The sequence below is a fragment of the Buteo buteo genome, chromosome 8 (genome assembly GCF_964188355.1).
Source record: "Buteo buteo chromosome 8, bButBut1.hap1.1, whole genome shotgun sequence".
Lineage (NCBI taxonomy): Eukaryota > Metazoa > Chordata > Aves > Accipitriformes > Accipitridae > Buteo > Buteo buteo.
In genome coordinates this window covers 46,467,426-46,492,483 of record NC_134178.1, presented here as the reverse complement: position 1 = coordinate 46,492,483, position 25,058 = coordinate 46,467,426, and the positions used below count along the sequence as shown (strand labels likewise).

At 47.9% G+C, this 25,058-nt stretch overlaps 1 protein-coding gene across 18 annotated transcripts; it reads left to right on the top strand.

Moving 5' to 3' along the window:
* Nucleotides 1-1,392: 1,392 nt before the first annotated feature.
* On the top strand, nt 1,393-24,313 carry ZNF384 (zinc finger protein 384). Of its 18 annotated transcripts, XM_075034536.1 has the most exons (14): nt 1,393-1,434; nt 1,588-1,689; nt 2,266-2,314; nt 2,997-3,151; nt 3,237-3,426; nt 6,151-6,217; nt 6,370-6,610; nt 6,960-7,290; nt 12,161-12,238; nt 19,408-19,632; nt 20,291-20,473; nt 21,305-21,383; nt 22,264-22,422; nt 22,592-24,313. In XM_075034536.1, exons 5-14 carry the CDS (start codon nt 3,374-3,376, stop codon nt 22,865-22,867), a joined length of 1,692 nt encoding a protein of 563 aa, XP_074890637.1. In that variant the 5' UTR covers nt 1,393-1,434; nt 1,588-1,689; nt 2,266-2,314; nt 2,997-3,151; nt 3,237-3,373; the 3' UTR covers nt 22,868-24,313. The 18 variants fall into 18 exon arrangements, with proteins under 18 accessions (XP_074890637.1, XP_074890639.1, XP_074890646.1 ...); XM_075034538.1 differs by lacking the exon at nt 2,997-3,151; XM_075034534.1 differs by having other exon boundaries at nt 1,434-1,751.
* The last annotated feature ends 745 nt before the right edge of the window (nt 24,314-25,058 follow it).

Here is a 25,058-nt window from a genome sequence, read left to right as displayed (position 1 = left end):
GCAGCCCCCTCTGGGGTCAAGCTGTGAACGGTTACAAATAAAATAAAATAAAATAAATAAATAAATCAGTATTTGGGTGTGGTTATATTGAGCCAGTGGCTTGCAACTGCGGAGAGAGGGTTACCCCGCTCCCCTCCATGCCTGGCCTTGCTCTCCTGTTCCCTACAGCACTTAGCCGACCGAAATGGTCCAGTTTGCTGACCTGGCAGAAAACCACCTCGCCAGAAGCCCTTCCTGTTGGGTTAGCACGACAAAAATGCATTTAGCATTTGGCCAGCAAAGCACCAGAACCCAGCACACGCAAAGGGGCAGGCAGGGAGCGCCCGAGGCAGTGGCAGAAAACGTTTGGGTCAACCCCAGGCCGCCCCATCATCTCACCGGCCTGGCACGGCTGCCTGACCTGACCCAGCGAACTCCTTCTGATAGCATATTTCCATACATTCTGTATGGTATGTCTAAATATTTTGATGGTTTTAATATTTTGTACCTGCCGTGGAAACTGGTTTGCTGCTAGGTGACTGTAAAAGTGAGATTTGGTAAATATTTATTAGAAATCTTTTATACTAACACTATGATTGAAACAATAGACAAAACTATAGCCAAGCAATTAGCTAGCAGAGGTAGGTACTCCTAAGTTTTGCAGTTCTTTGCTCTTATGACGAGATGTTCCTGTACGCTGGATGAGAACAATGCTGAAACTGACCACGTGTGATTGAAACTTAAGCGTTAAGCTTCAAGATCAAAGAACAAGGACAGGAATAAAGACTTCAAGGACAGCCAACGAGAACTTTGAAGGGGTCGGTGGTCGCAAAAGCAGCCCTTCGACTCAAACGGATCCTTCACGGCGTGTGATCAGATGTAGGCAGTACTAAGATAACCAGTTGCAATCATTTTTATGTATACCGATCTGATTAACATGCAATTAGTTATTCTATATAACCTGTTTGTGCTAAAGCTGTGGCGTGCACGCTAAGCGGAACTATCCCCTGTGCGCCCAGCGCTGCAATGAAGAACCCCCGCCTTCTAAAACTCCCAAAACGAGTCTCAGGAGAGTTTCTTGGACCGCCTCCCGCGCTGCCAGCCGCCGTGGGTCCGGCCGGGGCCCCCACGCTGAGGGAAGCGCTGCGAGGCGAAGGCGGGCGCCCTCCTGCAGGAGGAGCAGGCCGCGGGCACACCCTCACGCCTCACTCTAGGAATGAACCACGGCCCCGCACGGGGGGGGCCGAGGGGGGTGGCGGTGTGCGTTACTATTCATGAGGCCTCATGAATATTCATCAGGGCGGCTGTTTCCCCCCCCCCTCCCGCACGTTACGCCGGGAAGGCCGCTATGGGCCGGCGGGCGGGCTGGGGTGGGGGGGAAACTGCGCCCGCCCCCCCCCCCCCGCCACTTCCGCCAGCCCGGGTTTCCCCGCGCGCCGGCACCCCGCACTTCCGGTAAGCGCCCGCCCGCCGCCCGGTTCCCGCCTTCTTCCCGCTTCCGTCCCGGCCGCCCGCGGTGACGCCGCTGAGGGAAAACGTGCCGCGCGGCTGCCGCCGCTCCGCCTCTTTTTTTAAAATTTTTTTAATTTTTTTTTTTTTTTTTTAAAGAGAAGCCGCCGATGACGCCGTTCCGCTCCGGTCGGTGCCCCGGAAGAGCTTGATTGGCGCTCCGCCCCTTGATCCGGAAGCGACTCGCCGCTCCTCTTTCCGGTGAGGAGGCCGCTGCCGCCGCTGGAGTCGGGGTCGGGGTCGCCGCTGGGGGTTGGTGCCCGGTAAATTTACCGGGTGGCGGGTGTGGGGGCGAGGGGGGGGAGACGAGGGGAGAGCGGTACTTCCGGGTCGGGAGCGATCCGGAAGCGGAAACGGAGGAGGTTCTGTCTGTCTGTCTGCTCTGTCTGCTCGCCCGCCCGCCCGCTCCTCCGTCCCGCTGTCGGCTGTCGGACGCTCCCGGGGGTTCCGCAGCGGGAGAGCCGCGCTCCGGGGCCGGCCCCGCTTCGCCGCCGCCGCGGGGAGAGGAGGAGGAGGAGGAGGAAGGGGCGGGGGGCGACCGGGCGGCGCGCCCCGTCCTCGGCCGCCGCCGTGTGTGCGCGGGGCCCCGCGGGGGGAGGTGGGTCCGGGCCCCCTCTCCCATCGCGGCCGGTCCCCGCGGGGAGCTCCTTCCCCCGCCCATGGCCGCTCCTCCGGGGGCTGGACGTGGCCGGGGGGTCCGGGGGTCCCGCGTTACACCGTCCGCTGTCATACAGGGCCCCCCCGGGTGGTCCCGTAACCCTGGCGGTTTGTTTGCAGAGACGGCCTTGGAAGGAGGAGAAATGCAAGAGGAGGGAGAGTGAGAGGGGTAAGGAGCTCCCGGAGCTGCGTGAGTGACCCCCTCGCCCCCCGGGAGGGAGGGGGTTCACCACCGGCCACACTGGTTGGGAGGGGTGGGGGGAACAGGGTGGGCTGCTGGTCCCGGCGTTGGGAGGTTTGAAGTCACTTGAGCTCCAGGGAGCGGGAGAAAGGGGATCGGCTGCCCCTACGTCCCCTGCCAGGCATCTGTCCCGACAGGGGCTCGGTCGGTTGGGGCGGAGGGTACGCACGCGTTCGGGGAGCGGCACCAAAGTTGTTCTGGCTCTGGTGCGTGGGATTGGGGTTCAGGACTTTGTCCGGCATGTTTGGGGTGTTCCTGATGTGCATCCAGATGTGCTCGTCCTAAAGATGTAGCGGCGCTTTGAGCTTTTTGGTGCTTACAAGCTTTGTGGAAGCATTTTTGCATTCGAGCTAACAGCCTGCGTGGCCTTCAGCATCCTTAGTATTTTGCAGCAATTAAGCCTAAAAGCTCCTTGTTATTGAACAAAGATCTTGGGCAGACATGAAATGGCATTGTAAATCATTCCCGAGTGTCATGCTCAGGGTCTTTTGTCAACTGAAAACTCTACACCGAATAGAAAATAAAAGCTAGGTATCTGGAGAATAAAGAAAACCATATTAAAAGCCAACCTCTAAACACTTGCCTATCCAACCTTGATTGTGCCTTCCAGAAACACAGCCTCTACCTCACCGTGTACTTGCACGTGCTTTTATCTGTCTGTTTATGATTAAAGTGATGACCTGCAAAGAAGTTTAAGTCCAGCACGTTAAGTATGTGATTCTGTGAAGTACTCTGAGATCTTAAACTCCAGATTCCTTGTCCCTTGTGAGTTCTCTGGTTCACTCGGTTGTTTATTTGGTGTATGTACATTTGTGGTCTGTACATAGAAGGTGTTTTTGGTTTATATCAGGAGGGTACGTTGACATCTGTCTGATACTAGACTGGTGAATAGGAAGAAGGTCCCATCTCTGGCCTGTTTGTGGAAGCTGGGATGATGAAGGCACTGCAGTGGGAACGTGCTGTGGTACAGGGTTGAAGCTCCAGCCCATGTCTGGTAGTTATAGAGCAATTGGAAGGGTTACGTGCAGAGTTCTGGTAAAGTAAGTGTGAGCAGCTTTAAAGTGGGGGCTGCGAATAGGGGTGCATGTTTTCCAAATACCCTTTAGCCTAAAAGCGGGGTAGGGGAGGGACAGCTTTGGGGGTATTAGGGCAGTAGTTTGGTGGAGGAATCTTACCTTTGTTTTCTCCCTTTGGAAGACTGGCTTGCTAGTGAGATTGCATGAAAGCTTCAACTCTTACACCATTTCTCCTTTTCCTCCACATTCTTATAACTTCATCACACTTCAGCCTTTCAAGCCAAAAGTTTTGAGGTCTGATAGCAGCTCAAGCATGAAGATTTCTGAATGGAGAGGTGGATTCTAAAAGAGTTTAACAATAACAGTGTAGTCATCTTTTGAGAATCAGTAAGCTTTATTTTGACTTGCATGCTTTGTAAACTGAGCAAACGGAAGTTAGGTGCTCTGTGAAGTTCTGGTAGGGGACTAGATGGAGACAGGCAGCCACTGAGTGCCCTGGCCTGTGCTAATCTGGACTTTAGAATCTGGAAATGGAGTTGCCTTTCATTCCTTGTACTCTTTAAATAAGCAAGCTGTTGTGAGATTTTTGTTTAAATTGGCATCTTTCTGTTTAAATCCTGAAGTTTGCAGTTGAGAATCCAAGGGAGTCTTGGACGATTACGAAGTTTATTTGGAAAATGCATCTGATTATTTTATGAGACTTTATGTTTTTACAGAATCAGGTTCACTTTGATGTTTTTGATGTGGAAGCTAAGCAAATAAGGGCTGACGTATTTTAAAAACAAAAACAAACAAACAAAACCCCCAAAAACCCCAAACCCAAACTTGACATTCCAGACAAAAACCCCCTCTTGATTCAGGTGGGGCTCAGTTGCCAAGAATGCGTTATCTCTTCGTGCGTGCCCATCCTGTGGAAGAAAAAAAAGTCATGTAATTAAGCGTTACATACATAGGGCCTTGCTGTGGGCAGTGTACTTAATAATTAATTTGGCTCAGAAAAGAAAACAGAGGAAGGAAGGTACGAGTCTTGCCCCATCAGATTCTGATTGAATCACAGCAGTGTAAACCCAGCGTAATTCAGTCAGGCAGCTAGCCGTCTGACTGCATGCCACTGACGCAAGGTAAATAATTCATCCTTAAGTGTGTTTATTGGTTGATTTGTAGTGAGCGAGTGAGGCAGGAATACTTGGCTTTGCTGTTGCCTGAGCAATTCATAAAAACAAAATTATCAGGTAATTTGGTTCATTTACATACTTCTTCTCTACATAGAGGAAAATTATCTTTGCATTTTGGCTCACATGCAGCAATTCCACATGTATTTATTCTGCCCTAATATACTTCTGGAAAGTAAGTGTTTCATGCTACTCGGGGCATGCTCCTCAGCTTATCTGATGATTGAGATAGGCCCTTCAGAAACAATATTTACTCATTAATTAGACTACTGCCATATCATAACAGAAATAGGAGTGGGACAATTTGCAGGTAGCTGCATGAGAAACCCACAGTGCTTGCTTTCTCTGAGCAGCTTGCTCTGCCAGATGTTCTCTGAGCATGGTTTTTATCACGCGTATGTTACCTACCAGTTTTGCCATATTTGTTCAGGAATAGGTGCATCTTCTGCTTCAGGAAATACTCTTTTGTTAGTTTCTTTAGGATTTGAATAGCGTTTTCACGAGCGTAACAAGCTTTGTCCGCTAATGTTACTACACAGAGGAATGTAAGGCTTAGAATGGAAAGGGCTTCTTCAGCCAGGCGTTCCTAAAGAGATTACGCCCCTGTCTTCAGAGGGCTATCTTTTAGTGTCCGACTGGTACTCTGACTGCATGGAGAGTTGAGATGGAGCAGTGGGTGCTTGACTGGGGACAGAGTCCTACAGAATCTTGTCCCAAGGAAGGGAATGAAATGGGCAATAGAGAGCCATGGCATGATCTCACTTGGAAATAGGGTGTCTCAGGAGCAGGGTAGTCAGGTTATTTTCCCACTGCCTGGTCTCATTGGGTGAGAGCAGAGGATCTTGTCTGTCAGGAATATTGAATGATATTTCCGGGTTTCTTTCGAGAGCGGGGCTGGGGTGGTCAGAGCGGTGGGCAGCAGGAAGTTAGGAGCCCTACGTTTGACTTCTTGGTCTGCTGTGGCTGTCTGTTATCTTGGGCAAGTCTGTTTCCCTCTCTCTGCCTGTCTTTCTTCCTGTGTAACATAATGCTAATGTCCCCTTGCTGCATCTGGGTCCTTAGCATTGAGCTGGGGTGGAGGGACAGTCAAGGTTCAAAATTTTCACTGCTTGTGGGGTCAGACTGTCTGTGACAGTGAAAAATGGTTTTCAGCTGTATTTGCCTGGTTGCAGATGCACAGACTTCATCATTTATGCCATGTACTTGGGTGGATGATAATTGGGGAATACTGGAGGTGTTCTGGGTTCGTAGTCAGTTCTTTTTTTTTTTTTTTTTTTGCATGGAGGACTCTTGGGCAAGAGGCGTTTGAGGTGGACCCAAGCCTGGGGGAATAGCAGGCACCTTTTTCCCCTGGAAATAATTTTTGGATTTGGGCAGATAGCTCAAAAGTGGGGAGAAGTTGCTCGAGTAAGACGGGGAGATTAAGGAACTGTCACAGCATTAGACTGAGTCAGTTCCATGTTGGAGTCTCTTTGGGTTTAATGTTCTTTTTGTGTGTGTGTGTCTGTCTGTCTGTCTTCCTTCTCCTCCATTCCTCTTCCCTTCCCCCTTCCTCTTCCCCCCTGTGCCCAGCTAGGATGGAAGAATCTCATTTCAACTCCTCCCCGTACTTCTGGCCAGCAGTGCCCACCGTCTCGGGACAGGTAAGATCTTTGTCCTCCAACCTATTATGCTGGTCTTGCTTCCTGTTAGAAGTTGATGCATGATTCGTGTTTCTGTTGCATTTCTTGCTCAGCCAACTGCTGGGAGCAGCTGTGCCAGAGTATTCTAAAAGCTGTTCTTCCCACCCGTTTAGATTGAGAACACCATGTTTATTAACAAGATGAAGGAGCAGCTATTGCCCGCAGAGAAGGGCTGCAGCCTGGCTCCCCCCCACTACCCTGCCTTGCTGACAGTACCCACCTCTGTGGCCCTACCCACTGGTATCTCCATGGACTCGGACACCAAGCCAGAGCAGCTGACACCACACAGCCAAGCCCCTGTGACTCAGAACATCACCGTGGTACCGGTGCAGTCTGCTGGGCTCATGACAGCAGGTAGGGGACTCCGAGGGCTTTGGCAACATACGAAGAAGACTCTGGGAAGCGGGGACAGGGGGTTCTGGAGAATCCTTTTCGGGCTGTAGATTATTCCTAGCCTTACTGGTGGCGTGGACTGCCTTGGCATGGTTTCACTGTGAATCTCTAGGCACTCCATACATCCACGCTCTTTATGGAAGTCTGACTTCCAGCAGCGGAGACTGGGAGTGTGTTGGGGAGGGCAAGCTACTCTTCTGTTTGCGTTGTAGTCAAAAGTAGGTGTATAAAGCTTGCTTCTGTGGGATAAGGAGGTTGGACATAATTAGAGATGTAATAACTGACTTCCTCCATCTTTCTTTGTTTGCAGGTCCTGGTCTGGTGATAACTTCCCCGTCAGGTTCCTTGGTGACCACAGCCGCCTCTGCCCAAACCTTTCCCATCTCAGCTCCCATGATTGTCTCTGCGCTACCCCCTGGCTCCCAGGCAGCCCTCCAGGTGGTTCCTGACCTGTCCAAGAAAGGGACAACCACCCTCTCCGAAGGTGGTGGGGGTGGCGGGGGTGGGGGAGTTGCCCCCAAACCGCCCCGGGGCCGGAAGAAGAAACGATTGCAGGAGTCAGGGCTGCCAGAGATGAGTGACCCCTTTGTGCTGTCAAACGAGGATGATGAGGACCAGCACAAGGATGGCAAGACATACAGGTGGGGAGCGGGGTTAAACCTTGACTGTTAAACATTGCATGGGGATGGGGGTGTATTTAACCCTTCAGAGGGTTACACGGGGAAGAAGAGATCTCTGCCTTTTCCCTGTAGAGTCCCTGAGTAGTGAATCTTTCAGCTGCAGAAAGAGTTGAGTTTTCTCTCTAATCGGGAGTGTTTGCAAGCTGGTGGGTTGACCCAAAACTAAGGATCTCCTTCTTAGTGGACAGCCTTGATTTCCTGAATATACAAACGTTAATCTTACTAGGTTAACTAATGACCAGGGTGTTACGGAGGCTAAACCCTATCCTTGATGCCACAGCCGGGTAGTATGGCTGGTGTACTGCAGAATGCAGTACTACCTGGTGCAGCTAGAGCACTTCTGATGTAGCTGAGAGCCCTAGTGTACCTGGGTGCTCCGAATTAGGACTCCAGTCCGTCCAGTGTAAAGACTACAAACTGGAGGCACACAGAGCAGGAACTGAACTGTGGCGATAGTGTCTGCTCCTGTGCGCATTGCCCCTTGTGATCTCCCCCTATTCAGCATTCCCAACAAAACAGGAAAAAAAAAAGTGTATTTCTGAATTAGGTGTTAGGGTGTTTCTGAGCCCTAAGGGTATCAGATAAGAGGGGGGAGAGTTCTGAGCCCTGAGGTTGGGTTTCTGAGCTTGGAGGGATGTGGCCTGAGTTTACAAGTGAGTGATGCAAAAGGGAGAGATTAACTAGGAGGGGATACTTAAACCAGAGGATAAGGAGCATGGGTGTTCTAGAGAAGGTGGGAACTGGACAGAGCAGGCAAGTGCTAGGGAGGAAATGTGATGGTCTGTCTTAGTTGGGAAGCAGGAGCACGTATGGGTGACCTAGTGGTAGGTGTGTCTCAGGGATGATTAAGATCAATAAGAGGCAAAGTAGTAGCCAGATGGAAACAGAAGATGGCCCCTAGCTCTTCTCACTTCCCTACTATGTGTACATCATCCTGTCTCAAACAGTTCCCCTTTTACCATCCTAGACCCTCTTTTTTTTTTGTACAAATTTAGTTATGTTTCTGGAATTAAGTCATAACAATATGAAGGCATCTATACAGAATCGGTGCACCCACCCCAGGCACTGTTTCATTATTAACTATAGCATTTTTTAAATGTTTACATTTTTAAATCAATACAGCTAAATGGGTACAAAACCAGAGCTTGGATCAGCCTTTTTATTCTCTTACCCAATGTCCCAGTTCTTCCACTTTGAAAATAATCAGCGTATGGTGAAGAGGGGTGGGAGTGTTAGGTAGCTTGCTATTTGTAATCCCACCATTTATTTTGGGCCTTAGCCACAATTCCACACTACTCAAGCTGCTTACAGTCTGGGTTGCTAATTAGGTTGTTAAATATGTATTTACAGGGGACACAATTGGCAGTGAACGCTAGAATTAAAGCTGAACCAAGGCTTTAATTATAGCTCCTTGTTTACTTGTAAGTTTGGAAAAAAATGCCCAAGACCAGGTGGAGTGACTCAGCAGAAACTTTATGAACACGCATAGTCTGTGTAACAGCTCATGAAAAAGACTTTGCAGGGAAAAACCAAATGAGTTTATATGTAGGAACATGTAATCAGGAAGATTTCCTGTCTTCATGTTTTGTTCGAGTGTGGTACCTCTGCCTCCTCCTCCAGCCCCCATCCCAAGCAAGCCTTCCTCTGAGCAGTGCTAAGGTGCAAGTTAGCTAAATTGAGATTTATTGAAGACCACCAAGGAGTACTTCTGCCCTCCTTGGGATCTCCTCTTTGGCGGATGCTTTTGATGTGCAAGTTTGGAACTAAAAATGATTGTTGAAAAATTAAAGGAAAATGCTATCTTTTCTTGGAGCTGTGGGAGAGAAAACCTTTGTGAAATACAGTAAAATTGTTTCTCCATAATATGCATATAAACAGACCTGCAAGTTAAAACTTTGAGGACTCCTGGATTTCTTCTGTATTCTAGAGGATGATTTGGGTAGTTCCCGTTACTACAGTATGCAGATACATCCCAGCTAAATTAAGACTGGGTGAGGTTCATCTGCTCCCTTCTCAGGCTGGAGGAGGAGTTGCTTGTGGTATTCATATGTCTGCATTTGTATGATTTCACTGATTCTTCCGATGATACACTGAGGATGATCTAGTCAGATGCCTGGAAGGAGTTGTACTGTATCAATCAACATGACTTTTTTTTAATACCCAATTCCTAAAGCCTGGGATTATTTTGTCAAATTATTTTTTGGTTTTAAGCTTTTTGAGGTCTGTGAGCTCTCTTGTCCTGAGTGCCTGGGCAGGTGGCTAATTTTCATAATTCCTGACTCCTAGTGTGTTGGTGAAGACAGAGTAAGGCCTTGAACAGATAGCACAGCAAGGCAGACTTGGAAGGAGTTGGAGCACAAAGGTGATACATGTATTGCAGCTCACCCCGTTCGCTACCGAATGTAGGGATTTGTGCTCCAGCAAATGGCAGCTGTTTTGCTGCTGTATCATCTCTAGAAGTGAATTAGTAGTCCGCTGTGAAAGCGGTGCAAGAATCTTTGTGATTAGGTTTTTCCTTGTAAGAAAAGGTGCAAGGCTTTTACCAATGATGGTGTTGCTTGCAGATCTGGGAAATCTAGTCTTAGGATTAGTCTGGCAGAGTCCTTGGTGCTTTGCTTTGTGCTATAAGAAGAATGCTTGCACCTGCAGGGGACAGCATCTAACCCAGTCCTGTGAAGCATTTTCCTTCATGAGTAATGTCACTTCAGTCTTGTCTGGATTCATTGTCAGCTCTTTGTTAATCTTTCCTGACATCTTTGTAGCATTTACTTTTTCTGTGGAAAATGAGATCGGCATCAAGAGTCTTGCTCTCAATGCTGGCAGTGTGAAGCACATGGCTGTTTCTCAGTACTTTAAAAGGTGCTGAGGAAGGGAGAGCGAGCATGGATCCTGGAGACATTAGTATTGTTTCTTATGACTGTTTTGGTGCCTGTACCTGTGCACTTTTAGAAGTCTGGTGTGATGTGATCAGTGGACAAGGCTGATGGAGTGGTTCAGCCTCTCTGGGCCAGATCATGAGTGCTATCTCTCTGACAAAATAGTTTCTTCTTTGCAAGAGGAAGAGACTTCCCTATAGGCGTTGCTTGGTTCCAGTATTATGTTTGTAAAGGTTGGGACAAATACCAGTTTATAGTCTGGAATGGTTTTGCAAGCTGTGCTTTGGAACCTAGGATACCAACAGAAAGGTTGTAGGCTTGAGAAGGGCCTTGCCATCACACTGTAACCAACAAGCTCTGTGTTCCCCACCACTAGTTCTGAGTTTCCCTGCTTTCACTAGGTTGTGGGAACAGCAGGGGTTTGGGGTTTGGGAGACAGTAAGTAGCTGAGGAATGGGAAGCTTCTGAGATGAGTCCAGGGTGCAAAAGTATACAGAAGCCTTAAGAAGGCTTAGCAAGAAGCAGAGTTGAGCTGTAGGAGGTGAAAGAAGCTGGATGAAGGCCCCCTTCAGTGAGAAAATTAGGTACACAAGGGGTGCCACTGGTTTGAATACAGCAGGTGGGCATATCTCATTTTAAGCCTTTTTTTTCTGCCCTGTACTGGATTTAGCATTGCTGTTTGAACTTCCCATGGTTCTGAATAGGTTTGAAATCTGGTGGCTATGGCTTTTGTAAGCCATGTATATCTGTGAAAATATGGTCAAATTTGGCCAAGTTGTAAGCTTGGAAAAAATCTGTTAAGCATGCTCTGAGATGCTTTATAGTTTGGTAGTTGAAATATGCGAAGATTATATCCTCTTTGATGTTTCCTGAGGCTTGCATGACTCCAGGCGCTGACCAGACTGACTGTCGCCACAGAAGAGATAAATACATTCTAACCTCTCTCACTTTCTATATGAGCTGGACTACATGTGTACCCTCTCTGCAGCAATAAGCATCTTCTAGACCAGTACTGAAGGGCCAAGCATGCTTTTCCTTCAGTCACAGCTATTCCTCCTTCTGCTTCAGAAGGGAGTCTTTTGTGCCCGGTGTTGACAGTAACCTCCCCCCTCTGATGGGCACAAAGGCAACGTGCGAGAAGACACTGCTTGGTTCAAATGTAATAGGGACTAGAATGAGGTATGGGCAGGGCCCATGGAGCTGATTGTGTCCAGGAAGTCTGAAAATTTGGTAGAGCAGAGATGGGAATCGGAAAGGAGGAGAGAGAAAAGTCAAGAGCCTACAAACTAGGGAATGCAGCAGGGGATGTGATGGGGAGCCTCTTTGCAAGGGGGGGATAGCACAGAGATAAGCTATGAAGGGCCAAGGCTGGGGAGAGGAAGAAAGCACCAGGTCTGCTAGGGGCTAGAAAATGAGGAGATACCTAGAATTAGCAGAACAGATGGGGACAAGAGCATGGGATGTGGACAGAAAAAGAGAAGTGTGGGGGAGATGAGACAAATGTTAGGTAATTGAGGGAATGAAGTAGGGAAGAGTCACTGCAGCAGAGGATAAAGAGGCTGGGGCATGTGGGTAAAGAGCTCGGGCCTGGGTCTTGGTGCGGGAGAGAGGGGATTGCAACAGGCTAGAAGGCTAAGGGCAAAGCGGGAATTAAGTTTGAAGTGTCAGGCAGAAAGTTTGACCACATTCCCTCCAAAGCCTAGAAATATTAAACCCAATATTTCTAAATTTTGCCACGTGTCTCATGTCAGCACAAGAATGTGACGTCCTCTGGCAAAGAACCTCATCCCCCTCTTAAGGCTAGAAAAAGGTGACAAGCTACTGTTGCTATCATTTATCATCCTAGCTGCAGTGGCAGAGGTCTGTGCAGTGGATCTTAAGATTGCTGATGACCAATGTGGGTGTCAGTATGATGCCACATGTTGGAATTTCTGTTTGCTTTTTTTAACAAGTAGTTCCGTGAGCAGCGGAACTAATGAAGCCTGGTTTCCAGCGGCTCTCTCCTGTGTGGATTCTCTGATGTCTAATCAAGGGTGAGCTTACTAGCCTTTCCCTCAGCAGGGGGCTCCAAGAGGGTGTCTCTTCTTTTCCCCGCTGCATATTTTTATGAAACTTCTCGTGACATTAAGATCCTTACCCCTTTTCCAGATTTGGTTGAAATTGGCTTATGATCTCAAAACTCTTAAGGAGGACAGGTGCACATGCACATCCATATATACACACACAGTTTGTACACATAAGCTTTGCTTTGTATATGAATGCTGTGCTGGGAGGTTAGAAAATGTCAGAATTAAGACTGACCACATGCCTTAGGATATAATAAAAACTTAGGTTGTGGTAAGTTCTCTCCCTTCTGCTGAGATGTAACTGTGTGTGTGCACGTGCGTGCTCTCATTTCATCACAGTGCCAAGCTGAAGGCATTAACAGTAAAGGTTCTGCAGGCATGAGTTTTAATTTTGGCACGTTACTTGCATGTCAGTGGATTGAGTGTGCAAGGGAATGGGGGGGCAGTTACAGTTTCAACTGGGGAGAGAGAACTTTGAAACTATTCTGTCACACATCTTATCTGATCACACCTTAATTTGGCCTGATTGAGTCAATGCACGTTGATACCATCCTTGATTATGTGATTGTAGTTATTGTGTACATGATGGCCTGTCAGAGTCCTGCATGTTTACTTGGAGAACCTGAAAGGAGTGTTTTATTTATATTTTTTTTTATGTGGGGTTGCAGAATTGAGAAGGATGATTTGGAGAAGAATTTGACTGCTAGTCTGAAGAACTGTAGATTATGCTTGCCTCTGCCACAGATTTGTTATGGTGTCCTACAGCTGTGTAGTTCAGGCCTGCATATAATCTTGCCTTGAAGCCTGTGCAAATATGAGTTAGGTCGAGTCTTCAGTGGATTTGCATTTGCCACAGGCTAAAAATGACCACAGACAGTTATCCTGAAATAATTAACATTTGGTGTTCCCCAAACCGTAATCTCTTCTCAGTTATCATTGAATAGCCCTCTGTTACATGTCAGACCCTGTTTTGCTTTGCAGAAGGATTGCATCTCGTAGCTGTAACATAGAAGTTTATAGGAGCTGTGATTTGAATGTATATAATAATAACTTTCCTTTAAAGGAAAAAAGTGGTCACAGGTATCAGTTTGGCCACTCGGAAGTAGTGGGTATGTCTGTCTTGCTGTGTTTCCCTTCTGTCTTTTGTCACTCCCTTCCCTTAGAAAAAATAAAACAGGGACGTTGTGGGGATAGACGAGTGCTTATGGAGCACTGATACTTCTGTGGTGGGCACGACAGATGAGTGATTCTGCTTCATGAGGTTGGAATTGCATGTGGTCAATGAGGCTTGAGGCTGTACACAGAGCGGTGATGAAAAAAAACTGAACACTTGCTTGTTAAGTATCTGTCTGTGCAACATAATAAGGATGCAGTTCTGTGGAAACAGTCAATAAGGCTGTATCAGAACGCACCTGCATTGCGGAGCCAAATTATGGTGACATAGATGACCTTAATTCTGGCTTTTCCAAATTTGCTAGTGCTTTCTCATGGGCCTTTCGTATTCTTTTAATTTTAGCTTTTGCATGTTATCACTATACTAGGAAACACCTTATTGTGTTTTATTGTTTTGCTGGTCTGTTATGCTAATGGTGACCAATTTCACAAATTGGTAGACAAGGTCTTAGGCCTGATGTTGTTCAATGATTTGGAGGTCAACAGAAAGTCGTGGCTGATAATTTACAGATAGAAGCAATGCTGGTGGATAGCAAAAAAAAAAAAAATAGGGAAGCTTTATGTGGTTGTTAAACTGGAACTATTCAAGCAAAATGTGTTTTAATACAGTCCAGTGGAAGGCTTAGCCTTTTGGGTAATACTGTGTGACTTCTGCAGCAGTCAGGGATTGAGTCCTAGCTGTTTGGACACAGTGGAAAACAATATCAGACAGAAGTGTCCTGTTGGATGCTATTGAATGTCTTTGGTCTAAAGGTAAGGAACATGGGGAAACAGTATCCTGGAAAGCAATGACTCTGCAAGACTTTTAGGAATTAAGTGACATCATGTGAGCTCCCAGTGCGAGGCTGTGACAGAAGAGGGTAAATGCAACTGTTGAAAGCATAAATGCTAGAGTCATTAAAAGAAGACGGGCAGCCTGTGAAGCATGCTGAAATACCACAAAATTCTGGGTCTGGAATTTTAAGATCATTTGGAAAAATGGACAAAGTGCAGGAATGCCCTCAAATCTGAGAACTAGAAAAGTGCTATATGGTGAAAGCATTTAAAAACACTTGCTGCCTTGCCAGGAGAGTATGCTTTTCTGTAGCCTTATCAAGCCACCAAGTGACTGAAGGACTGTGGAAATAAGTTGACTAAGATCTCTGGGTGTAGCTGATAGATTTGATAGTACACGTGCCAGTAGTGTAAATTGGTAAATGGAAGCGTAATGTTAACTTCTGAATAGGAGTTGATGCTGGGTGTAGAAGTGTGGAAGCAGAAGTACAATTCGTATGCTGTCATTTGGCATCTTCATACTCACTGGCTTTATTTAGGTCTTACACGAGTTTTCTAGCTGTGTATCTTGGGCGTTAGTTCTGTCTCCTTTCCCCTGCCTCTTACAAAATATTAGTAAGAGAATGTTTAACTTCAGCTTTAAAAAAGTTGGGGAATGCAAGGGTTAAATTAGTATTTATCGTGAACTGTGCATCCATTATTATGCTATGCTTGCATTACTTACTTCATTAACTCTGCATTGCAAAGGCAGTAAGTACGTTTCTTTCCTTGCTAAATGAACTGCTGACTTTGACAGCCTAAACTTACTCTTACCATCTAGTTTAACTTCGGACCTTCCCGATGTGATTTTTTTTCTTTTTTTAAGCTTGTGGTCTGTCTTGTATTTGTAGCCTAACAGAAGGAGCAAAGGCTCAATTAACTTCTAAGACTAATCTCAGTAGATACTAGGAATTTGAATTCTCAAAGCCATGTAAAAGCTTACATAGTTTTCACAACTGTGATACTGATTAATTAAGCACTTGATTGAAAAATGCTGTTAATCCATGTTAGGCAAATTTTACTATGAGCTGGTATTTCAGATGGTATTTTATCTCATAACAGCATCTGATGAATGAGGTGGAACATTCCATGAAAAGTGGAAAAAAATATGGCACTCTGTGCCACAGAGTTGTAGTCTAGTTGCTATAAGCATCATTTTGTTTATGACTCATCATGATGACTTTCATATGGGAGCAGAATTAGAATTGTACATCCACCTTTTACTGGCATTTCATTATTTTTGAGGGTGTTTCTGTCTAACAGGAATATTCTCTGAATGTCTCACTTTATTTCCTTGCAGATTCCCTATAAAAAAAAAAGGATTATAAACATTGGAAGGGGTTACTTTTGATCTCTGGCATATGGCTGGGTACTAAATTAACTATTTATATGAACCTCTGTGTTATTAAGACTATGTTCTTCTAGGCTGTCTAAATTTGCAGAGCCATAACAAGCAGCTGTAGGGGACATTGTGTCACACTGTCAATGGGAACGCTGCAGTCATTGCTGTTACTTGCTCTCAGAAAGAATACAGTCAAAGTAGTGGTAGTTTAGAAGCACAGTGGGAAGAAAAGATTAAAAAGGGATATTAAACAGAGGGAAAAAAATAATCAACTCTTTCATATAGCATTTTGTTCTTGCTTAGCAAGGAGCACTCCCAACTTTTCCTCTCCCCAGCCAGGAGAATTTCACTGAAGTAGAATACTGAAACGCTGCTAGTGTCAGATGTGATGTTCTCATTATCCATATAGATTTAACTTTTTTTTTAATCCATATTTGCCCACTAGAGGGCTGATTGCATCTTCCCCTTTAATATTTGATGTTGTCTGAGGCAGAATGCGAAGCCCTTAATTAAATGGATCATTTGTTCCCTTGAAAATGCCTGATACCACACAATACAAGACTCTCTGAAATGCAGCTTTCTGCTATATTCCAGGGCTTTTTTTAACTCATAAGGCTCATGAATTTGTTAATGCTACATAACATTCTTGCCCTCTCAGGGCTGATGCTAGTTAGATGATTGGAAAATGAGTCCTTGCAAGACTTTCTTTTTAAATGTTGTTTGTAAAACAATACTGGAATGTCTATAGCTGCTAAATTCAGACAAGAGGAGTTTAGGGGTTTTTTTGTGGGGATGTGTTTGTGTGTATTTGCTCACAGTCAGATTTATCTTCCATTTTTATGCAAGTGCCAGAGAGGTTTTGAAACACCTTCTTTACAATTTTATTTTTTAAATGGAAAAGGACATTGAGTCTGTTTCTTTTAATTAAAGTTATTTTAGGGCATTTCTGACCTGAAGGCAGATACCTGACAAAGCAAATAAGTAAAGGAAAGGATGCACAGAAGTTACGGAAAATTAAGTAGATGGCTTTATGGCACTACAGGTTTAATGTGTGGGACTACTTAGACTTGATGACATAGTAAAGTTTCATGAATTTTTCAGAACTGAATAGGCTGTTTAAAATATGTAGTCATGTGTACAGCACAGAACGAGTTTAGTGCCCAGCATTGTAGTTAAACTAAAGCAAAACTTTTAGAAAGGTATTTCTCCAAGAAAGGTAGCTGGATTCTCAAAATATTGATTGTAGGGGCCAGGTGATTGAGACTGTACTATAGGCTCCAAGCTTCCAAAGATGCATTATTCTCATGGTTGGAAAGATCCTATCTCCTCTTGGATTTTTTTAACTTCTACTGTCAGTTATTGTTTCTCATTGTACCTTTCTTTGCTCATAAAACAAGCCCCTAGTAACTGATATTTTTCTGCCTGCATAGATTTATGTGAGTATTGACCAAGCCATCTTTTAAGCTTTTCTCCAAACCTAGATTGACTGGGCTCAGTGAATCTTTACTGCGAAGCTGATTTTCCACATGCCATCATTCTTTAAGTTTGCTGAACTTGCCTGAGTTTTTCAATAATTGTTGAGTACGTGGACTTCAGAATTAGACGTGCTGTTGTGAGAATAGTTGCACCATTCCTGTTTACAAAAATGATACCTGCTATTCCCCTTTGTTTTGGTTAGCCATATTAGCACAGCATTGCACTGGGAGGTTGTTCTCAGTTGAACGGTTCCTTATCGGAGGACTGATGTTGTATAACAGAGTTCAGTTGAGAGTAATGGAAATAAGCATCTGGTGAGAAGGAGCTTGATAAAAGTAATGCATGGGATTATGCCGTAATTGCTTGCATTAGCAGGGAGGTGGACTTCGCAACTCAGAGGCATTTTTCAGCTCAGTATTCACCTCAAAGTTCTTTCTAGTGTTGCTGCTTTCAAGGATACAATCCTCAACCTGTAAGTATGACTTGATAACTGCAAAATGCATATGCTGTATTCAAGTCTAGCTTTAAACATTTCAGAAAGTCTGGAACAAGCTGCACAACTGTTTGGAGATAGTTGGGTTTATTGAACCAAGAGCTACTTCTTTAAAAAGATTATTCTGATGTTCCTTTTTACTCCTCATACCTCTAATAGACCTAGGGATAAACAGCCAAATTGCTTCTGTTTGTTGATTCCAGAAGAGATTGTTGTGTGTGTGAGGTGGAATTTATGTAAGGATGTATTTAGCTTGCATGTTCTGTTAGGGTTTGCAGTTAAAGTGGATTAAGAGAAAGATGAAGGTAGGAAACGTGGGAACAACTGTTAGAGATGATAATGAATGATGGGGAGGAAAAGACGTTATGGCAGGTGTGTGGTAGAGTGCTTGCTAGGGAGGCATGGCTTCCAGTTAAATGGCTTAAAATCAAGCTGTAGCTTGGAAGGGCCTGTGGAAGTTAAGGTAGGTGCTGGATAAATATTGCCTACGTTACATACGCTAATCAGACTGCACACTTCATAAAGCTTCTGGCTCCAATGTAAATAGTCACAATAGTAGATGTAATGAAGTATCCTCCTGGGAGGAGATGGATATGGGGAAGAGCAGGATCAACTCTGTGGCTTGTAAGACCTGCAGAGACTTCTGTCACTGAGCAGTTTTGTGAACACTTGTAAAACTTGAGGAAATTCCCAGACAAAAACATAAGTCAGCCTGCTGTGAAGGTTGAATTCATGTTAGCCAGACTTCTTCTGGGTGGCATTTTTTCTCTCAGATGTGACCCTGGAAGTTCCAAGTGCAGGTTCGATTTTGTCTTGTTTAATTGAAAAGTCTGCAAATGGAAAAACTAAGTTCAGAGAAACCTTAACTCTGCCCCTTGGTTGGCACACCTTTGGGGGAAAAAAAAAAAGTGTCCAGTAACTTGGATGCAGCTTCTATCTCTCTGTCAAATTACCAACCACAAAAGCTTTTACCATCTTGAATTGTAAAACAGTGCAAGCTTCTCTTAACAGCCTGGTGTCATGATGGAGGAACAGTTTTTAACAGCAGCATCCATAGCAGATAGATGCCAACTGCTTCTTCCTGTTCAAAGAGTCTGTATGTTACCAAATACGTTTCTGATCATTATGGGAACAGATGGATCCGAACTCCTAGACAAAACATTTTGCATCACATCAGTAAGGTTGAAATGATGAAAGCCCATTAGACCAGTGAAATACCACGTCTGATATCCAGAGTATCTTTGTGAGACCCACTAGGAAAGCAGCACTGTTGTTATTCTCAGCATTTTGTATTCTAAATACTCGAATGTCTTCTCCAAAAATTGGAGCAGAGTTAAGTGGGTTTGGTCATAACTGCTTTTGCAGACTTTGCAGTACATGGAATTAACTTTTATTATGAAGGTGAACCTTAACCTGGGATTTCCAGGTTTTCCAACCTTTTTTTGACTGAAATAAATCGCAGATGAACAAAGTGGTTTTTGTCTGGGAATTATTATTCCTGTCCCCTTCAGACTGCTGTTGGAAAATTTCCAAAGTGCTGCCCCGTCTCCCTTGTAAGCCTTACAAATTAACCTCTTTGAGTCTTCCAAGACCTTTACCTGTCTGGCTGCAAGGTGTCGTTTGGTCTCTTCCGCCAGTTCCGAGATTAAGCTTGTCCCCCTGGGACTGGAGTACTCGCAGCCGAGCCCAGTGTCCCGGGTGAAACCTCCCCAGAACCACATAGCGAGAAAAACGTCCCTCCTTCTTCACGCAGTGTGGAAGACCCCATCCAGTTAGAGCTGATCCATATTGGGGCTTGCCCCCGAGTGACGCTGTCTCTTCCCCTCGCCCCGGTCCCAGGTGCCGGATGTGTTCGCTGACCTTCTACTCCAAGTCGGAGATGCAGATCCACTCCAAGTCCCATACGGAGACAAAGCCACACAAGTGTCCTCACTGCTCCAAGAGCTTCGCCAACAGCTCGTACCTGGCCCAGCACATTCGCATCCACTCAGGGGCCAAGCCCTACACGTGCAGCTACTGCCAGAAGGCCTTCCGCCAGCTCTCCCACCTGCAGCAGCACACACGGTAAGGGCCAGAGGAGGCTGGGGGCCCTCCGCACTGCATGTTGCCGTCGTCCCAGCATGCTGTGAGCACCCTCAGCGGGCGACTGACTGCCTGGGGAGACCTTGCTGTTTTCCGCAGGCCGGTCGGGTCTCGTACACGACCAACCGGCAGTAGTGGTATCCAACACGTGAGACTTGTCACTTGCTGTGAAGGGGCTTGGGTGCGCACGGAGGTTAGCGCTGCTCGCCCTAAGGGGCATCTGCAATGGAGTGACGCTTTCTGACGGCAGGTAGGGCTGGTTGTGCCAGAGCGAGAGTAGAGTGGGCGTAGGAGGACTGTTCCCTGTCACCCCAGCGTAGCTCTGCCAAACGTGTCAGTCCAGGCTCGCAGCCCCCCCTGCTATTTCAGCCGTAGGCTTCCCACACACAGCTTTGCCAATGCCCCTCAGTCCAAACTCTATAGTTCCTCTCTCTGGATCCTCCCCCGGTGCGGACAGACCATGGTCTCTTGAATCCAAGGGGAGCACGGCTCGAGACCGAGCGAGCTCGTGCCGTGTCCGGAGTTCCTCCGTGTAGCAGATAGCGTGGTGCTGTCCCACCCCCTTTGTGCCCTCATTCCATCAGCGCTAGCCAGATGGCGGTCATGTCCAACTGCTGCTGCTCCTCCTCCTCTTCGGCAGGATCCACTCCAAGCTCCACACGGCGATTGTCAAGCCGCACAAGTGTCCTCACTGCTCCAAGAGCTTCGCCAACACATCCTACCTGGCCCAGCACCTCCGCATCCACTCGGGGGCCAAGCCCTACACCTGCCGCTACTGCCAGAAGGCCTTCCGCCAGCTCTCCCACCTGCAGCAGCACACACGGTAAGGGCCAGAGGAGGCTGGGGGCCTGGCCCTGGCCCCCCCGCGCTGCCGGCATGCACCTGTGGAGCACGCGCGCCAAGCATGCGGGGGGGCGGGCGGGGAACGCGGCCGGCTGCGCCCTCGGAAGGAGGTGACCCACCAGAGTGGACGGAGTGGAGGCTGCGCAGGAGACACTGACCACGTCAGGGCTGAGGTGGGCACGTGCTGTCCCTGGGGATCCTTGGTCTTGCACCGCGGGGGGCACAGAGAGAGAGAGCGATAGAGAGAGAGGCATTGGCCGTAGGGGATCCCAGCCTGGCACCACGGGGGTCGCACTGAGTGTGTGGAAGCTTCTCCTGGCATTGCAGGGGGACAGGGACGGATGAACGCTGTAGGTGATCTCGGCCTGATAACGTAAAGGGAAAAGTGTTGGAGTGTCTGTCCTGAGAAGGAACGGAGCTGCTTTCTTGGTACTGCGGAAGCAAGAGAACAGACTCCTCTTGGTCATGTGGGACTCCTGAGCTTGGAGCAGGGAGCCTGGACCTCCAGAGCCCTTCCCAACCCACTTTCAGGTGGCCCACATGCCGAGCCGGCCAGGCATTCATAAGCTCTTGCTCCCCAGTCCTAGTCACTCTCTGAAACCTGCTTGACTGCCTATGTTCTTTAACTTCTAGCTGGACACAGGAGCTGGGCAGAGCTCTCTTTGTCCAGATAGAACAGCATCTGGAGGCAACATCATCCCCTTCCCTGCTCTCCGGAGTGGCTGTGAGATTTGATCACAGCATCAGGCCCCGACAGTCTGCCCTGCCTGCCTGCTCACTGCCTCCCGTTTGTGCTCTTCCTCCTCAACAGTATCCACACCGGGGACCGACCCTACAAATGCGCTCACCCTGGGTGTGAAAAGGCTTTCACCCAGCTTTCCAACCTGCAGGTAAGGGACTGGGCTTGTGCTGCTCACCAGTGGGGGTGGCAAGGGCAGCTGTGGAGTGGGAGGAGAGGCTACTTGCCTGTGGTGGAGGAGCTGGAGAAATTGGGGCAGCTGGGAGGAGAGTGAAGGAACACAGAAAAGCTGTTGAAGCCCTGGGCAGGGGAGAGATTCCTGGCTTTTGTGGCACTAGTGACCCAAAGAAGTCACATAAACAGTCACATCCTGTAAAATCATAAACTTGACTTGAAAGCGGTGAGACCTCAGTAAAGTTCCTCCCATCCCTTCTGCAGAGTTTTCTAACTTACGTGGGGTAAGACTTTTGCTAAATGTCACGCAGATTTTATTCCGTGTATCTGATTGAGTTTTTTGTTTGTTTTACAATGAAACGGAGGGCATAAGAGTAGGGATTTAGGGAGGCAGAGGTGGTGTGTCCCTGTTGTGGTATCCTGGAGGAGGGGAACTGTAGGGTGTGCCAAATGGCAGAGAGCTGTAAATGCCTGCGAGCAGTTGAAGCAGATCCTGCCCTGAAGGGCAGTGACAGATGCAGGGAGCAAATGTGTCGTGAGGCAGAAGAGGAGAGAAAAGGAAAAGACTAGGAAAGAGTTGGGTGGAGACCGAGAAGATGAGAGCTGTGGAGAGTTAGGAGACTCTGCTCTTCAAATGCCTAGTATGCCTGAGAAAAAAAAGGGCATCTGTGGGGAAGATGTGGTGGGCTGGAGGGAGAAGCTCTGTCCCCTACGCTGGGAGCCAGGCGTACCTCCCTCAGCAGGTGGGGGCCAAGGGTGCTGGGGGCCTGGCTGGAAGGGGGTGTTGGAGATAAAGCCTTCTGCAGTACTAATACTCGCTTGCTTTCTTTTTCCTCCACCCTGCTGCTGCCCCCCAGTCCCACAGACGGCAGCACAACAAAGACAAACCTTTCAAGTGCCACAACTGCCACCGTGCGTACACGGATGCTGCCTCCTTGGAGGTACACCTGGCTACGCACACGGTGAAACACGCCAAGGTCTACACCTGCTCCATCTGCAGCCGGGCCTACACCTCGGTGAGTGTTTGCTGCTCTGGGGGGTAGCAGAAGCAGACACGCTTCCCGGGGAGTAGCTCCTCTGGATCTGACGGGAGCAGCCCCCCTGAGCTGTCGTGTTCCTCCCCGTCGGGCTTCGGCTTTTGCAAACGCTGTCCCCTCCCCTCTCATGCCTTTCTTCCCGTTGCAGGAGACGTACCTGATGAAGCACATGCGGAAACACAACATCCCTGACCCACAGCAGCAGGTGGTTCAGGCACAAGCCCAGGCCTCTCAGCAGCAGCAGCACTTCCAGCCGCAGGGTGGGGGGGCAGCAGGGGGCCCTTCTGGAGACACTAACCAACCCAACCCTCCCCCCCAGTGCTCCTTTGACCTGACTCCTTACAAGACTTCAGAGCATCACAAGGACATCTGCCTCACTGTCAGCACCAGCGCCATCCAAGTGGAGCACCTCTCCAGCTCCTAGAGAGACCTCAACCCAGGGAGCAGAAAGCCTCTTGTGCATAGCCTGCGCCCAGGGGCACCGCTTGTGCAGCGGCCCTCCTCGTGCAACAGTCTCCGGCCTCTCCTCCTGCAACAGCCTCTTCTGGCCGTGTAACCCTGTTCATGGCAGCCCCTTGAACAACAGCCTGTCTCAAGGGGGTGCTCCTTCTGTGCAACAGCCTGCCTGGTAGGAGGATGCTTCCTTGTGCAAGAGCCCCTTTCCTGTGCTGGGATCACTTCCTCATGCAAGAGCCCCTCCTTTCAAACCCAAAGAAAGGCCCCCATTTTGCCTTCCCTCTCACTGTAGGATGCGTATGAAGGGGGGGGGCGTGTTGAGACATGCATGGTGGATGGGATGGAGAGACGGTCCTTGTACCTACAGGGGCTCGGACACATGTTTTCAGCAGGCCGCAGAAGAATGTGGCAGGGTTCACAGCTGGATGGGGTTCTTTGAGGATTTCCTTGAGTGTCTAAGAGAGAAATATCCATTCCTGTCCCTCCTGCTTGTGAAAGGGAGGAGGGGTCGCTCGTCCTGCCCCAAGGACTGGATGGGAGAAACCTTCTCCCCAGTGGAAGGTGAGACCAGTGCGGGGGGAGAGGTGAGGCATGTTCTCTGGGCCGGACAGGTGCCCACGCTGCCCGAGGGCTGTGGAGTATTGCACTCTTTCTCCTCCCCTGGTGGAGAGCAATAGAGAGGAGTCTGTCTGAACTGGCTGCTGCCTCTCTCTCCCAGCTGTCTGAGCAGCACAATGGCCAAGGCCCCGTAGGAATGTGGGTTCCTGCTCATTGCTCTTCCTGCCCGTTGTGGATGATGTCCTAGCAGCTTGTACTCCTCCTCCTCTCCCTCCTGCTTCCCCCCCTCCCACCTCCTCAGAAAAGCCTGCAGGCATCAACAACAAACCAAAAAGCAACTGGAGGGAGGGTAAGAGACTGCCAAAATAATCATCACCCTTCTCTCTACTCCCTTTCCCGAAAGGCGGAACGACAGCAGTTCTGACTCTCACATGCCTGTCCTGCCCCCAGTTTCCCAAAGGGAAGGAGGAGGAGGAATAGACCGGTCTTTTCAAGGAGCCGGCAGGAGGCAGGGAAAGGCTAGCTTCTCCTGCTCACCTCCCGTCAGAGCGCTCTCCCAGGCTCCCTCTTGCCAAGACGGGCTGGACTCACATGGCAGTGGTGGCCTCTTCTGGACCCTGGTCATGGGAGAGAATCCCCAAAAGGTGGACAGTGGAGAGAAGGGGATGAAGATCCCCACAGAGAGACCAATCTAATGAGAAGGGGGAGCCAACAAAAACTGAAGGCCCCTTGAATTTATATATATATATATATATATAAATATCTATTCCCCACCCCGGCCCGCTCTGTCCTTGCTGTAACTGTTTCTATCTCTGTGTTTATAAAACGCATTATCCTGGCGAATTTTTATTTTCAATCTTCGTTTGTTTTTCCCTTTCTCTTCGTCTTCAATTCTCCTTCCCTTTTTTTTTTTTTTTAATTGGTCCACATGACTACTAGTCTTGTGTGTCACTTGTTAGTTTCTTTGGATCGTGGAGGCTGACTCGGAAGAGAATGAGAAGGCAAGGGAAAAAAGCATGTGTTGTTGGGATTTAAAATCAATCACCCACCCAAAGCCTATAGAATCCCAGACTTCTGTATGAACAACCAATAGGGGCTTCTTTTTTTTTTTTTTAACCACCTTGTATAGAAATAAATTGGTGTAAAAGGCTCCTTGAAGGTGCTGCTGCGAGCACCCTGCCCCTGTGACGTGTGTTCCTTCCCCCTGCACCAGACCACTGCACGAGCATCTTGCCGCTGTGAGTCCCGAGCGGCTGTGCGGGCGGACGCGAGCGTAGCACATCCCCTGCCTTTGGGCAGCCTTGTGATTCGCACGGGGAAAGCGAGGAGCTCAGCCCTCTGCTCTGCAGCTGTGGAGCCTGCGGTAGAAACCTTTTGCTCCGCGTTAATAGTCACGAGGGTTGGCTGCAAACGGTTGGAGTGTTTTGTAGATCCATAGGTTAGGCTAGAAGAAGCTGTCTGATTTGACTCCTGCATTTCACAGGTGACATTTCAACCCATTTATCCTGTATTGAGCCCCAAGAACTAATGTGTATTTGAAGTATGTGTTGACAAAAATGCATTGGCTTGATTTTGAGGCACTGGGACACTGAGAATCCCTT

What these genes read in the sequence shown, in the direction of transcription:
- ZNF384 (XM_075034538.1), top strand. Translation starts at nt 3,374, where the DNA reads ATGTCTGGTAGTTATAGAGCAATTGGAAGGGTTACGTGCAGAGTTCTG. An exon ending in TCTCTGATGTCTAATCAAGG is followed by an intron (nt 12,239 to 19,407) that starts GTGAGCTTACTA and finishes CCCCGGTCCCAG; the next exon opens with GTGCCGGATGTGTTCGCTGA. An exon ending in CACCTGCAGCAGCACACACG is followed by an intron (nt 20,474 to 21,304) that starts GTAAGGGCCAGA and finishes CCTCCTCAACAG; the next exon opens with TATCCACACCGGGGACCGAC.